Genomic DNA, 13,318 nt, shown 5'->3' with positions numbered 1-13,318 from the left:
TCAGACCACATCACATGTAGGCTCCAGGGCTTCCCTGCTAATTTTGCTTTGATTTGTTAAGAAATGTTATAAAAAGTTTTTAGTAAAATAAAGGCTAAAATTTTATGTATATTGTGAAAATCATTCATTTTCTCCAAAAGCTTATAAATTGATGAGTATTTTAAACCTGTTTGTTGTATTTTCTAACAATTGTTCAAAATTTAATGTGTGTCATGTGCAAGGAGGTAATGGACAAAATTTTTCTCCCTTGGGAAAAGAGATGAATTCTGTTTTTCGTATGCTAAGTTTCAGGTGCTTGGGTAGTTCAATTGGGGCTCCCTTACATATAAGACATAGAGTCATAAAGAAATTGAGAAAGATTAGAAGTTTTCTGAATAAAGATGGTAATTGAAACCTAGGGTTTGGTGAGTTTGCGTATCTGATAACAATAATCTAAGATGTAAGTACAATGAAATGTTCTACTTTTTTGGCCTTAGTGAAATGAGATGCTTGCTTACGAATGTCTGCTGAATCAGAGTTGTAAAGAATGAACTAGATCTTTGGGTTAAATCAGGAAGGGGTCATTAGAGACTGAAGACTGCACTGATTCTGTGAGTACAGCAAGAGCAAAAGCAGACTGGAGGAGCATTAAGAGGAGTTGATAAGGAAGTAGAACATTGTAGTTAAAAAATTCTGTGAAGGATAGTAAAGTTGGAGGAATAAAATATTATAGGGTTAAGTGGTGGTTTTTCCAGTTTTATAATGTATGGATATGTGTCGTCAAACTTTGTATAAAGACAGGGAGGTTCGGTAAAATTAAATGAAACCACCAAGAGATTAGTGCTGAATATATAATATTTTAGAAAGGAAAAATGAACCTTAAGAAGGAAAATATCATGAAATTCAGTAAGGCTTATTTTTATCATATAAACTTGAAATACAGAAGAATAATTTTAGAAGTCTCGAGTTAAAATTCTTTACAAGTAGCCACAGATTAAAAAATCATCCCACTAATCTTTGCATTTTTAATATATGCTTAGGGTGAATTTAAAAATTTTAAGGCTTTATGGCAGCCTGGGTGGCTCAGCAGTTTAGCGCCGCCTCCAGCCCAGGACATGATCCTGGAGACCCGGGATCGAGTCCCGCGGCGGGGTCCCTGCATGGAGCCTGCTTCTCCCTCGGTGTGTGTCTCTGCCTCGTTCTCTCTGTGTGTCTCTCATGAATAAATAAATAAAATCTTAAAAAAAAAATAGAATAAAAAAATAAAAAATTTAAGGCTTTAGAATGCATAAAAACAGATGTTAAGAGTTGAATAAATACATAGAAAATATAGTTGCAGTATTTTTGGTGAGAAAAGAGAAGTATAATTGGAATATTTGATATGTAGATTTTAACATGATGTGATGAGAGGGAATTTTAGGTGTACCCATCATATTACTGTCTTTAAAAGAATGAGGGATGGTAAATTATAGGAGTATGATGCAGTGAAATTCACAACTGTTCCAAAGTTATAATTTAAAATCTATGTATCCATGGAAAGAGAAATCTAATGGAAGGAAATGTTGACTATAAAATGTTTTTTATTTAAAGATTTTATTTATTCATGAAACACACACACACACACAGAGGGAGAGAGAGAGAGAGAGAGAGAGAGAGAGAGAGAGATAAGCAGGCTCCATGCAGAGAGCCTGACATGGGACTCGATCCCAGGTCTCCAGGATCACACCCCAGGCTGCAGGCGGCACTAAACTGCTGCGCTGCCAGGGCTGACTATAAAATGTTTGAAAAATTTCTAATAGACTAGATATTGTTCTTAAATTATAGGCATGATTGAAGTCATTATGAATCTCAAAGAGATGCTAAACCCATGGTACTCTAAATATATAAAGTAATAGTAGATAATATTTATTATTACATCAGGTGTTATATGATTTATATATGTTAAAATTAAATGAGCACCTTCAAAATGTAAAATAGTACATATTTTAGGTAGAAACTTTAATAGAAAATGAAAAAATCCTTTTTAAGATGAAATGCATATCCTATAGACAATAGCTAAACTTTTAAAGTCAGTCTTAAAGAAATGAGTCGCAATCATATACTTTCAGATATGTGGAGTTGACATCAAAAACCTGTTTCCCCAACTGGTAATTTCTAATCTATGGAGGTGGCCTCTAGATGGTATTTATTGTTCTTGGTAGATCAAAGAGTGACCATGTTTTCCTGGGACTGAGAAAGGGAAACTTAATAGTGGTCTGCAGTAGGAACAGAAAGACCTACTTTAAAAACTCCATTCCATTAGAGATTTATATTAAAAAGTTTCTTTTCTCAGTGCAGGGTTTACACTCATACTTTTTCTGAATTCCTAAAGATTGAAACTTAACTAATAGTTATACTCTGAGAAATGAGAGTCTTGAGTTTTGTGTGTGTGTGATTAGGGAAGAATGAGAGAAAATGTTTTGAAAGTGAGATCCAAAGACTTTAGTAAAGAGACAGTTTTGCTAACAAAAATAAGTTAGGCTCTATGTAACTTGGTACCTGCTATGATTCTGTCTAGCTGGGAGGCTTTAAACCTTAGCTTCTAATTCAGTATTGTTTAACTTCTCTATTTTAGTCATGTTTCTCCCCATCCTAGTGAAAATAAATATCCCCGTTTCTGGGCTCTTTGGAATATGGCCTCCCTATAAATGTTGATGGTATACCGTATATAATATGTCACATATTTGCTAGTCTAACTTGTAACTGAAAGCCTAAAAAGACATATAAATGGGATTCCAAAGTTATCTCTTGACCTTTATATTCTATAACAGTTATGTATTAAATGGTAGAACATTCATTTTGGGGACTTACAAACTCCTTTGGACTTAGGTTTGTTGGTAAGAGGAAAGGCTGTATTTCTGAATTCACTTACATGATTCTGAGCTATAGAATGTGAATCTTGAATAGGCTCATTAGATTTGTGGGAATCTATACATCTATCAAAATGAACTCTAACATCTTTATGTAACAAGCTACTTACTCTTTCATTATACAAAACAGTTACTTTAGTTTACCTCCTGAAAAAAAGATGGTGGATGGTGAGGATGGTGAGGATGGTGAAATTCGGGTGGGTTTTTAAATATATCATAGAAAGATCTTGTGTTTTAGGGTAAGAGACACCTGGATTCCTACTACTTACAGTATGTGTGTAACTGTGCAAGGTACTATGGAAGCAAACTCAGAGGAGTTACCCAGAAAATACTTCCATATGTAAAGCGCATATCCTTATGGGATACTCATTAATGAATGTTATTAGTTCTTTTCTTGTTTTACAGGACAAGTGAGATGTTTTCTGGAAACTAATTGGAAAATGTTGGGAAAATATTTAAAGTAGTTATATAGCTGAGTAAATTACCAAGTTAGGTGTTAATAAATTAAACATGGAAAGGACTACTTTTCCTGCTATGTAGGCTGACTTGATTTAATGTGAACATTTTCTATATTAATTATTAGTTATGCAGGGTTTGGAGAATTTTTATTAAGTTTCATAATAAATTTAACATGATACTGAAATTCTTTTTATGTTAAAAGATTTTGAAAAGACTGTCCTATTGTGAAAGAAGGAACCTATAATCAGAAATAATCTTGATAAGCATCAAGGTCGGGCAGCCCTGGTGGCACAGCGGTTTGGTGCCGCCTGCAGCCCAGGGTGTGATCCTGGAGACTCTGAATTGAGTCCCACGTCGGGCTCCCTGCGTGGAGCCTGCTTCTCCTTCTGCCTGTCCCTCTGCCTTGTCTCTGCCTCTCTCTCTCTCTCTCTCTCTCTCTCTCTATCTGTGTCTCTATGAATAAATAAATAAATAAAATCTTTAAAAAAATGAATCAAGGTCAATTCTACATGAGTTAATGCACATGTATATTTCCTATTTGAGTAGCATCATCAACACTCTTAAGTGGATACCTTTATATTGGTGATAAGATATAAGAAGAAAAAAAGTTGTGTAGCAAATGATCAGGTAATGCCACTTTAAAAAAAACTACAATTCTAAAAGTCATTTCAAATACCAAACTTTCATTATATGTGTTTCTGTTAATTTGTAATATCAGAAAGGCCATCTCTCTTTTTGTAATTTTCAGTATAAGATTAATACAAAGTGAATGAATGACATACTATATTGTTAGTGAATATGATTTTATAATGTAATTTCTGCTTTTTTTAGCCAAATGAGTTTTTTTTCCATGTAGTAAAATGCATTTATTTAAAAAAGGAGAGGTACAGTACATTATAATTGTAAGGACATATTTATATTAAAGATGCCAGTCTTTTGGACTTAAATTGGAAAGAGTCTTATTTACTACCTGAACAAGGAAGTTCACAATCGAGGCTGAAATCTTGTCTATATTACCACATATTTCTAATTACACATTATTTTAAGCTTGTATATTTTAAACCATGGTTACAGAATTATTGTACAGGAAATAGATTGAAGGTATTACCTTATTATATTTGCTGGACTTTGGCTTAATTCTCTACAACTTCAAAATACTACTGTGATATGAGACAACAGAATTATATTTACTCTGATAAAAACAAGCTCTGAACTGAGTCCTTCATTGCATTTTTCTAAAGAACTCACTTCTCATGAGCAAGTGTTCAATATCATATAGTTAGGAAACCATTATATTATTAAAACTTGGATTTTTTTCTTTAACTGTATCCCAGTATTTTAAATATTTACATGTTTCAGGATACTTGCAATTAAACTGCACATTTTGATCATATCTTGACTACAACATTAAAAATAAATAAGACATTCAAGTAAACGTCTTTCCAAATCATATTGCCAGTGTGCATGAAGCTATTCTCTGAAGACTAAAAGCTCTGCTTGTTTGAAAAAGGCAGTGATTAGGTCTTTATAAGCAATTGAGGTTCTGTTTTCCTTCTAAACGTTCCTTTACTAATTTTTCCAAAGAGAAAAGATGCTCATCTGCATCTTCTGGCACAAGATTCCTCATAGAATTTGCAAGTTCAAAAAGATATTCTGTATTTCTTCCACTTGGACCAGCTGCATTAAAAATTTGTTCAGCAATGTCTTCAAGAGGTGCAGGACCAAGGTAATTAGGATTATCACATGTTCCAATATATAGCAACACACTGAATGGTTTTGTTGTGGGATCTTTTGGATAAAAAAGGACTGTTGTGGTTCTGTAGCCTCCTTTCTCTCTGATGTCAAGGTATGCTTTTACTTCTTCTTCCTTTCCTACTGGCAGTCTATAAGCAACACCCCATACACAACCCTGTTGAAAAATGAAAATATATTATTTAGTATTTACAAGGCTAAAATAGGTGAAGATATGTACTTCTCTAAGAAAATATCTTGTGCACCCAGAAGTACAAACTCAACAAAACAGGTTGTCATTTGTATTCTGGATGGAGTAATTTACAAAGGATATTTGAAAGTTCCTTCAGTGAAAAAATGAACAAATAAAATTAACTTGCTATGGCCTTAAGTAGTTGATGACTTTCTTGCCAAGCTTTTAAAACACAGAACCCTTTCTGCAAACAAAGGCACACTTGATACATAAAAAACTAGGTGATGCTCAGCTCTAGCTGAAGCAAGTTGGGGTATCAAAGCCCTCTCAGCCAGCACCCAGCACTTTAATCCACTTAGCCCCTCAGGTAGGCTTCAGAGTGGCTACAGTACTCCATGAAGCAGTTTGGAAACTACTGCCCTCTACTATTAGTGAAATGTTTATGGATTTAAAACCTTTTAACTCTATTTTTAATGACCAAATGAACACCTGATATTTTTTATTTCAGTTCCACTGGCTAAAATACATAATTTTGAAAACTTAAACAATGACAAGTACCCTAGTATGCAAGGAAATTATTCAGAATGAAGAATTATTTTAAATGCTGATTTCCTTGTTCATAAAGTGTCAGTAAAAACAATATATTTTGGCTGCAAAGTTTTTTTTTGTGTTAATAAATTATGATATAAGCAGGACTTACAGTTTGTAGTGTAGATATTCTAGTTAATTCACAACCTTTAAGTTTAAAAATTAAATTTTAGGTTGCTTAAGTATCTTCCTGAGTGAATTTAACATTCTATAGAAACAGCAGTATATTAACTTTAAGAGTTACAGTTATCAGTTTGAAGCCTTTTTTTTTTTTTTTTTTTTTTTTTTAAAGTAGGCTCCATTCCTAACATGGGGCTTGAACTCAGGATCCTGGGATGAAGAGTCGAATGCTGTACCGAGGGGGCTAGCCAGACACCCTGAAGCCATTTTTATATATTCTTTTCCTAATGCAAATTATGAAAGCACTTCATCTCACTATTTCACCATTATTCATCTGCTATTGATTGCTGCTTGATTTTTATATATCACAGTTGTTTCCAAAGTTAAATCTTTAACTTCAAAATATCAAAGTTTGTATCACATGTCAATGAAATGATTGAAAGTATTTAAGAAACAAAGGACTATCAGGTAATTACATTTTCTAGTGCTCCAAACCTCTTTAAAATCCTGTTGTGCTAGTAATAAAATTAGGCAATAAAGTAATAATTCCTGACTGGGATTTCTGCTAAGAATAGTAAACCCCCAGCAATATGAGGAGAGTTTTAAGGGTTCCATTTGATTCTTAGTGACAGTCTGGTTGTCTGAAGGCTGGCTCCATTAATTCTTAGTCAATAAACTCAGTAAGAAAAGAAAAATGAAAAAAAAAAAAAGAAAAATGTGACTGCATGCCATTTGGTTATTGTCTGCCTTGCAGTGTGCATTCCAACTTTTCCCAACAATTGAAAAGAAACACAACAAATACAAAGAAGAATTCTAGATCTGGTGTTCAAACTGTCTCTGATGACTGTTGATAAAATTTCATTGATTATTAAAACAGAAACATTTCAACATTTTATATGATTAAAGACTATACAGAAAAGAATAATTATACCATACCCCAGGATCTTCAACAAGAGTCACAACTCTTCCAGGCTGTTTTAAAAAAAGTAAAAAAAAAAAAAAAGTATATATATATTTTTCTGAATCAGTTTATCAACTAACCGAACATTAGCAATTTATTGTTGACATGGAATATTTCAATTTCATTTGTTCATACTGAACACTATTTTAGCACTTATTTTTTCTGATAAATCTTCAAGTGAATTAACTAAGAAAATACACCTATCCTTTCTAAAAGGATCCCTTCAATTTGTATATATTAGCTATATTATGTTCACTTAAAATTGATATATTAAAAAACACACATGTGACTAAGGCTTACCTAAAATGAAAGGCAAAGGAAGACACAGTTATAAATACAAGTCCTGGTCAGATTGCTATAGTTTTATTAGGGAACAAAATATGCTCTTCCAGAGTGCTTTCCTGTAATAGGTGGTTTTCAAACTTTTAGTGTAGATCAAAATTACCTGGAGGGTTGATGAACACATTGCTTGGCCACCGTCCCAGAGTTTTTGATCCTGTAGGTCTGGAGCTGTCTGCCTTTTTTTTTTTTTTTAAAGTACACTTCCTACTTAGTGCCAAAGGGTATGTATCTATTGACATGTTAGCATCATTAATGAGAATGCTGAATTATAAGCATTGTAACATTTTTGGTTTAACATTTGTTTGCCTATTGTCTGGCACATAGCATAAATCATGCAGATATTTTGTGTTTACTGCTATTTCCTCTAGTCTTTGTCTATTTGTATAGACAATTTGTAATCATGGAAAACATGGGATTTTGGATTATGCTTCTTATTTAATTATATTTTCTTGTTAGTCTTATACATTTTAGAAGTTACATAATATTGTATCATCACTGAGCTAATTTAAGCATTCTTGTGTTGTTGGGCCTTTAGATTTGACTTGTTTTGTACTTAAGAAAATGCCACAGTGAGGATACATATATTGATGTGGGTCATACTGTTGGTATTACCATATTACTTTTTTTTTTAAGATTTTATTTATTTATTCGTTAGAGACACAGAGAGGCAGAGACATAGGCAAAGGGATAAGCAGGCTCCTTGAGGGGAGCCTGATGTGGGACTCGATCCCGGCACTCTGGGACCACAACCCTGAGCCAAAGGCAGATGCTCGACCACTGAGCCTCCCAGGTGTCCCTACCATATTACTTTGAACTTCAAAGTGAATTAGAAGCTATTTATTAAATACCTATATTGTAGAGAAGATAAAACCTTGATTCTTGCTTTAAAAGCTTATAATTTTGGAATATGAACTTAACATGTGAAATAGAGAACACTTAGGGCCAAGATGAATGGTATGAGCACAGTAAGAATTAGAGTCTTGGGTGGTCAGAAAGGAAGACAAAATTCTGGCAAAAGGCATAATTCACAAGTGTGGACCCAGAGGCAAGACTACACAGGCTAAGTGTCTGACTTTACTAGATGTCCCCAAATGCAGAGATGATTCAGAAAGATAACTGGAGAAACAAGATGGTCAGATTTGAAGAGCCAAAGAATGGATGTGAAATTATGGGACAAAGGAAAATAAGCCAATGAAATTTGGGAGAAATAGGAAATTAGGAGCTACTGTAACACTTGAGGAGCAGATGACTGGTGTGATAAAAGAAGTGTGTGGGGAAGATCCGAGTGGTAAAGTGTATAGTATGCAAGTTAGAGTGGGAAGGAGGTAGACCCTTGAGTAAAATTTTAGTGGTCCAGGTGACAAGTTCTGCACTCCTTTTTTCCTTGTCTCCCTTATATCCAGCCCAGTCATCAATTCTTGGTTGCTGTTTTTTGATTCTTCTTTTTTATTTTTTTTTTAAAAGATTTTATTTATTCATGAAAGAGAGCGCGAGAGAGGCAGAGGGAGAAGTAGGCTCCATGCAGGGAACCTGATGCGGGACTCAATCCTGGGACTCTAGGATCACACCCTGGGCCAAAGGCAGGCACTAAACTGAGCCATCCAGGGATCCCTGTCTTTTGATTCTTCTGTATCTGGTTCCTCTGTAGCCTTCAGTTGCTTTCTTAGAGACGTCACTGCTCACCTCTTGTTTTGTTTACTTCTAGTTCTCTACTTGGCCCTGGAATGACTATGCAAAAATTGGGCCACTCACTCCTGTACTTTGAATTTTTCAGGGTTGTAATATTCTACAAGATAAAATAAAAATTCCCCAGCATGACTTAACACAAACCTCATTTCTTACCGTTTTTCGCCTCAAGCTGTACTGATTTATTTCTAACTTGTACATACATTCATGTCTTTGGATATGCCAGTACTCAGTGTGGATTGCCCTTCCTTTTCCATCTCTGGGATATCCTCCTGCCATTCTATTCATAAAGGCTTGGTGTACTCCCCAGGCAACTTTGCAGCACCTCCTTCTCCTAAACTCTCATTTTTTCTTTTATTCACTTCCCTTGTGGCACTTGTCAGGTATTGCTGTTTGCATAGGTGTCTCCTACTTACATATTTAAGTGCTCAGTAAGAACTGTTGAAAGAGGGGAGTGGTAGAAAAGTCCTGGACTTTATAGGTGGTGGCAGGAAACAGATTGAACAGAGTACATAAGGAATCATTTTAAGGGTAAATAAATGGACTCTCTGTGACTGTTTATAGATGATAAAGACATGGACTTTTGGCACTAGTGATAAATTTACTTGGAAATATATATTTTTAAAATATTAATTTATTTTAGAGAGAGAGAATGTATAAGTAGAGGGAGGGGCAGAAGAAGAGGGAGATAATCTCAAGCAAATTCCCCACTGCATGCAGAGCCTGCTGTAGCGCTTGATCTCACAATCCTGAGGTTATAACCTGAGCTGAAATCAAGAGTCGGATGCTCAACCGACTGAGCTACCCCCGTGCCCCTTGGAAATATTTTCTAAAACTTAAACTTTTTGTCCCTAAAATAAATATATGTTATTGAAAAACAGTGTACATTTATAAATCATATGAAAGCTTCTTTGGAGAATGAAACTAAAGAAGGGGTCTTTCAAGCTGAATAGGATTGGAGGATATCATGAAATATGAATCATTATAGGTGCTTTCATTGAATAGAATAATTTTTCTGATCTAGATCTAGAACAGAGATTTAGTAAATGTTCATGATTATCTCTTATGTTAAAATGTTTCCTTTTTGAAATTGAAATATATTCTCTGTGCTGTAAATAAGTGTTCACATTTAAATAAATCCTTAATTTAGTGAGATGTTGCCAGTTTTGTTATATATAAATGAGATGCTTAATAAAACTTAGGAAGAAATTAAAGTTTAATGAAGCTAAAAAGAAAGCATAATTGAATAAAGCAAGTAGGTTTGGTATTTTTCCCACAAATGTCACATTGCAGGGTGTGGAGATGAGCCTAACATTTTAAAAATAATATCACAATTCATATGGTGACTAACTTACTAGGAGCATATGTTGCTGTAAAAGACATACATAGTCCTATAAAACATCCATGTCATTCTTCTAATTGGCTGGATATCTATGTAGCCTTTTGGATTTTTGTTTGATAGACAGTTAAGACAGATCACAGTAAAGCTGGTGATCTGTTATAATAAATGTTAAGTAAAATAATAATGTTCTTTCCAGGGTTTTTTAAAATAGAACAGTATACTTAGAAAATATTTGGTACACAGACTTCCTTTTTAATTTGCTATGATCCTTTAAAAACTTCTAGACATTGCAGTCTTCCTGTCCCCCAACTTACCTGCCCTGTATTTTAGTAAATTTAAGTGAGAAGATACTGGCTTTTATAGCTCCTTTCTACTTTTAAAGAATCATGAGCTGCTGCATTGGCCTGACAACTTAATCATTCTCTTCTGACAGTGTACATATCTCAATGTGCTATATAATAAATGCATCGTACGTTTTGACTGAAACTAGAGTAGTAAAATGTGCTATTGAAGCCATATTTGTGGGGCTCCTGGGTGGCTCAGTTGGTTAGGCATAGGACTCTTGATTTCAGCTCATGATCTCACGATGGTGAGCATTTAGCCCCTAATTGGGCTTGGTGCTGGACATGGAGCCTGCATAAGATTCTCTCTCTCCCTCTCCCTCTGTTCCCCTGTACCCTCAATGTTTGTCCCACCAATGTTTGTGTGCAGATGCTCCCTCTCTCTCAAAACAAAGTAAACAAACAAAAAGCAAAACCACATTTGTCATCATTTAACATTTGGTCATTAAAATTGGAGGCTGGGTTAAGGATTTTCTCTTAAGAATAGAAGTTTTAAGTGTTTGTATCTGACAACACAAAAGGCACTTTACTTAGAAGTTTTACTAACAAGTTTAATTTTCCTTAACTCTGTAAAGTCTTTTTTTTTTTTTTAATTTTTTTTTTTATTTATTTATGATAGTCAGAGAGAGAGAGAGAGAGGCAGAGACATAGGCAGAGGGAGAAGCAGGCTCCATGCACCGGGAGCCCGACGTGGGATTCGATCCTGGGTCTCCAGGATCGCGCCCTAGGCCAAAGGCAGGCGCCAAACCGCTGCGCCACCCAGGGATCCCCAACTCTGTAAAGTCTTAAACATTGTTCTTTACACCCAATGTGGGGCTCATATTTAAACCGGGAAATCAAGACTCAGCATGCTTTAGCGACTGAGCCAGCCAAGTGCCTGTTTTATAATATTCTTGAGGAAATTTTGGCCATGAAGTTTCTGGTGGCTTACAAATGTGCATCTGCCCTAAGTTACTCCCCTATTTTGAAGTCATCTGCCTATCTGAAAGCCAAATTCTACCATTTTATATATTCTGTTCTGGGGCCAATGTTAATTTCTTTTCAAAAAACAGTAATCAAGCTCATATAACTCTCAGAATACTTGAGAGAACAAATAAACAAAAAATTTTGTACACTTCCAAAAGTTAGAGGAGATTAACTAAAACATATTTAAGGTATCCAAATTGTTACCCAAAACTTAAGTTTTCCTTGTGGATTTGGTTGCTTTGCAGCCAATACAAGGCTTAATCTGCATAAACAGCGAGCTGCTACTACATTAGGATGAATGTCTTTGTATGACTGAAAAATGGATCAAAGAACTTACATCTCTCATTCATAATTTAGAGAAGAAACATGGAGAAAGAAACATTAGAATAATGCTGCACAGAGTAACGGGTACTGTGTTACTTAAGTAACAAACCAGGAACTCATTTAACTTTGCCAGTACCTGACAACCAAAGTAAGTGACCAAAGTGAGCTCCTTAATAACCGGAGCTTATTTTGGAAACTATTTCTTCTGTGACCTTAGGTGTCATAAACGAAAACCTTTGGACCGACACAAAGAAACCCCAGAAATAACATGTTCGCTTCAACTGAAACCAATGAAAGTCTGCCCAAATGCAGAAATGCCAACAAGCTTAATGATAAAAAGTTGAATGCGCAAGTTGTTTTGGTATTTCAACTCCGTGGTGACACGAAGATTGATCTTCCCGCCTGTTTTTTTTTTTTTTTTTTTCTTTTGGCAGAGGTTGCCAAGAGCTGGGCCCCCTCCGAGCACGTCAGCCTTGTGGAGCTAGTGTGCTTGCGCCCACGTTTCTTGCTTCCTCGAGAAGCTAACCCCCCGCATCTCCAGGGGCTTCGGGAGGGGTGCCCTTGGCTTGGGGGAGGTGGGGGCAAGTGGCCGAGGGAGCCGGCCGGCCGGACAGCTTCACTCCTAGCGCGCCTGGGCAGCCGTCCGACACGCGGGTGCAGGTCCAGCAGAGCCGGGCCAGGAGCTGGGGCGGCGCTCCGGGGGCAGTAAGGGCGGGGGGCTGGTTGGCGCCTCACCTTGCCGGGGACCCCGCGGTGGTCGGTGCTTCCCTGCCAGAAGCGCCTGTTGTAGCCTGTGATGTATCCGACCAACTTGTCCTGATAGGGGAAGTCCACCTTCCAGATCAGGGACCCGTAACCAAAAACCCACATCGTTCCCTGGCTCGGCGGCTGCGGTGGCGGTCGACCCTCGCCCGGTCCCTGCCGCGCCGGCTCCAGCGGGGACCGCAGCCTCCCCGCCGCGAGGACCCGGCCGCGCGAGCGCAGGCGCAGTGGCCGCACTGTCCGCTCGGGGGCGCAAAGCACCCTGGGACGTTTAGTTCGAGAGACGGCTTCCGAGGCCGCGGCACTTTCTTTCCTTGCTGAGGAGACCGGGAGGGACTGGCCTTCCGCGTGCCGAGCGATGGCTTCTCCCGCAGCCCCTGTAGCTCGCCGTGACCTCCGGGGTCGCGTGTGCAGAGGCCTGCGGCGCCCACAGTCCGCTCCTGGCGTTTGCGGCTCAGGTCGGACTGTCCGCTTCCTTCGAGCGGGTCCGAGGAGCGGCGGCCCCGGCCCCGGCCCCGGCGCGGAGGGAGACGTGTGGCGCCGGCGAGCGGGGCCGCTGCCCGTTGGGCGGCCGCGGGGGAGCGCGAGCCGCCGGTGCCGCCCTCGGCTCGCCCC

The 13,318-nt window shown here is 37.5% G+C and overlaps 2 protein-coding genes across 6 annotated transcripts in view; one reads left to right on the top strand and one right to left on the bottom strand.

The window, feature by feature from the left end:
- ASB3 (ankyrin repeat and SOCS box containing 3) overlaps nucleotides 1-13,318 on the top strand; it is a 111,147-nt gene that overhangs the window by 11,795 nt on the left and 86,034 nt on the right. The gene's annotated exons all lie outside the window — the stretch shown is intronic.
- On the bottom strand, nucleotides 4,188-13,233 carry CHAC2 (ChaC glutathione specific gamma-glutamylcyclotransferase 2). 2 transcript variants are annotated; one of them, XM_072768353.1, is made up of 3 exons: nucleotides 12,677-13,225; nucleotides 6,916-6,951; nucleotides 4,188-5,256 (listed from the first exon to the last, which is right to left on the bottom strand). In XM_072768353.1, the coding sequence occupies exons 1-3, from the start codon at nucleotides 12,809-12,811 to the stop codon at nucleotides 4,873-4,875; spliced, it is 555 nt and encodes a 184-aa protein (XP_072624454.1). In that variant the 5' UTR covers nucleotides 12,812-13,225; the 3' UTR covers nucleotides 4,188-4,872. The 2 variants fall into 2 exon arrangements, with proteins under 2 accessions (XP_072624454.1, XP_072624455.1); XM_072768354.1 differs by lacking the exon at nucleotides 6,916-6,951 and having other exon boundaries at nucleotides 12,677-13,233.

This window comes from Canis lupus, chromosome 11 (genome assembly GCF_048164855.1).
Source record: "Canis lupus baileyi chromosome 11, mCanLup2.hap1, whole genome shotgun sequence".
In the NCBI taxonomy this organism is placed as follows: Eukaryota; Metazoa; Chordata; class Mammalia; order Carnivora; family Canidae; genus Canis; species Canis lupus.
This window is presented reverse-complemented; position numbering and strand designations above follow the sequence as displayed.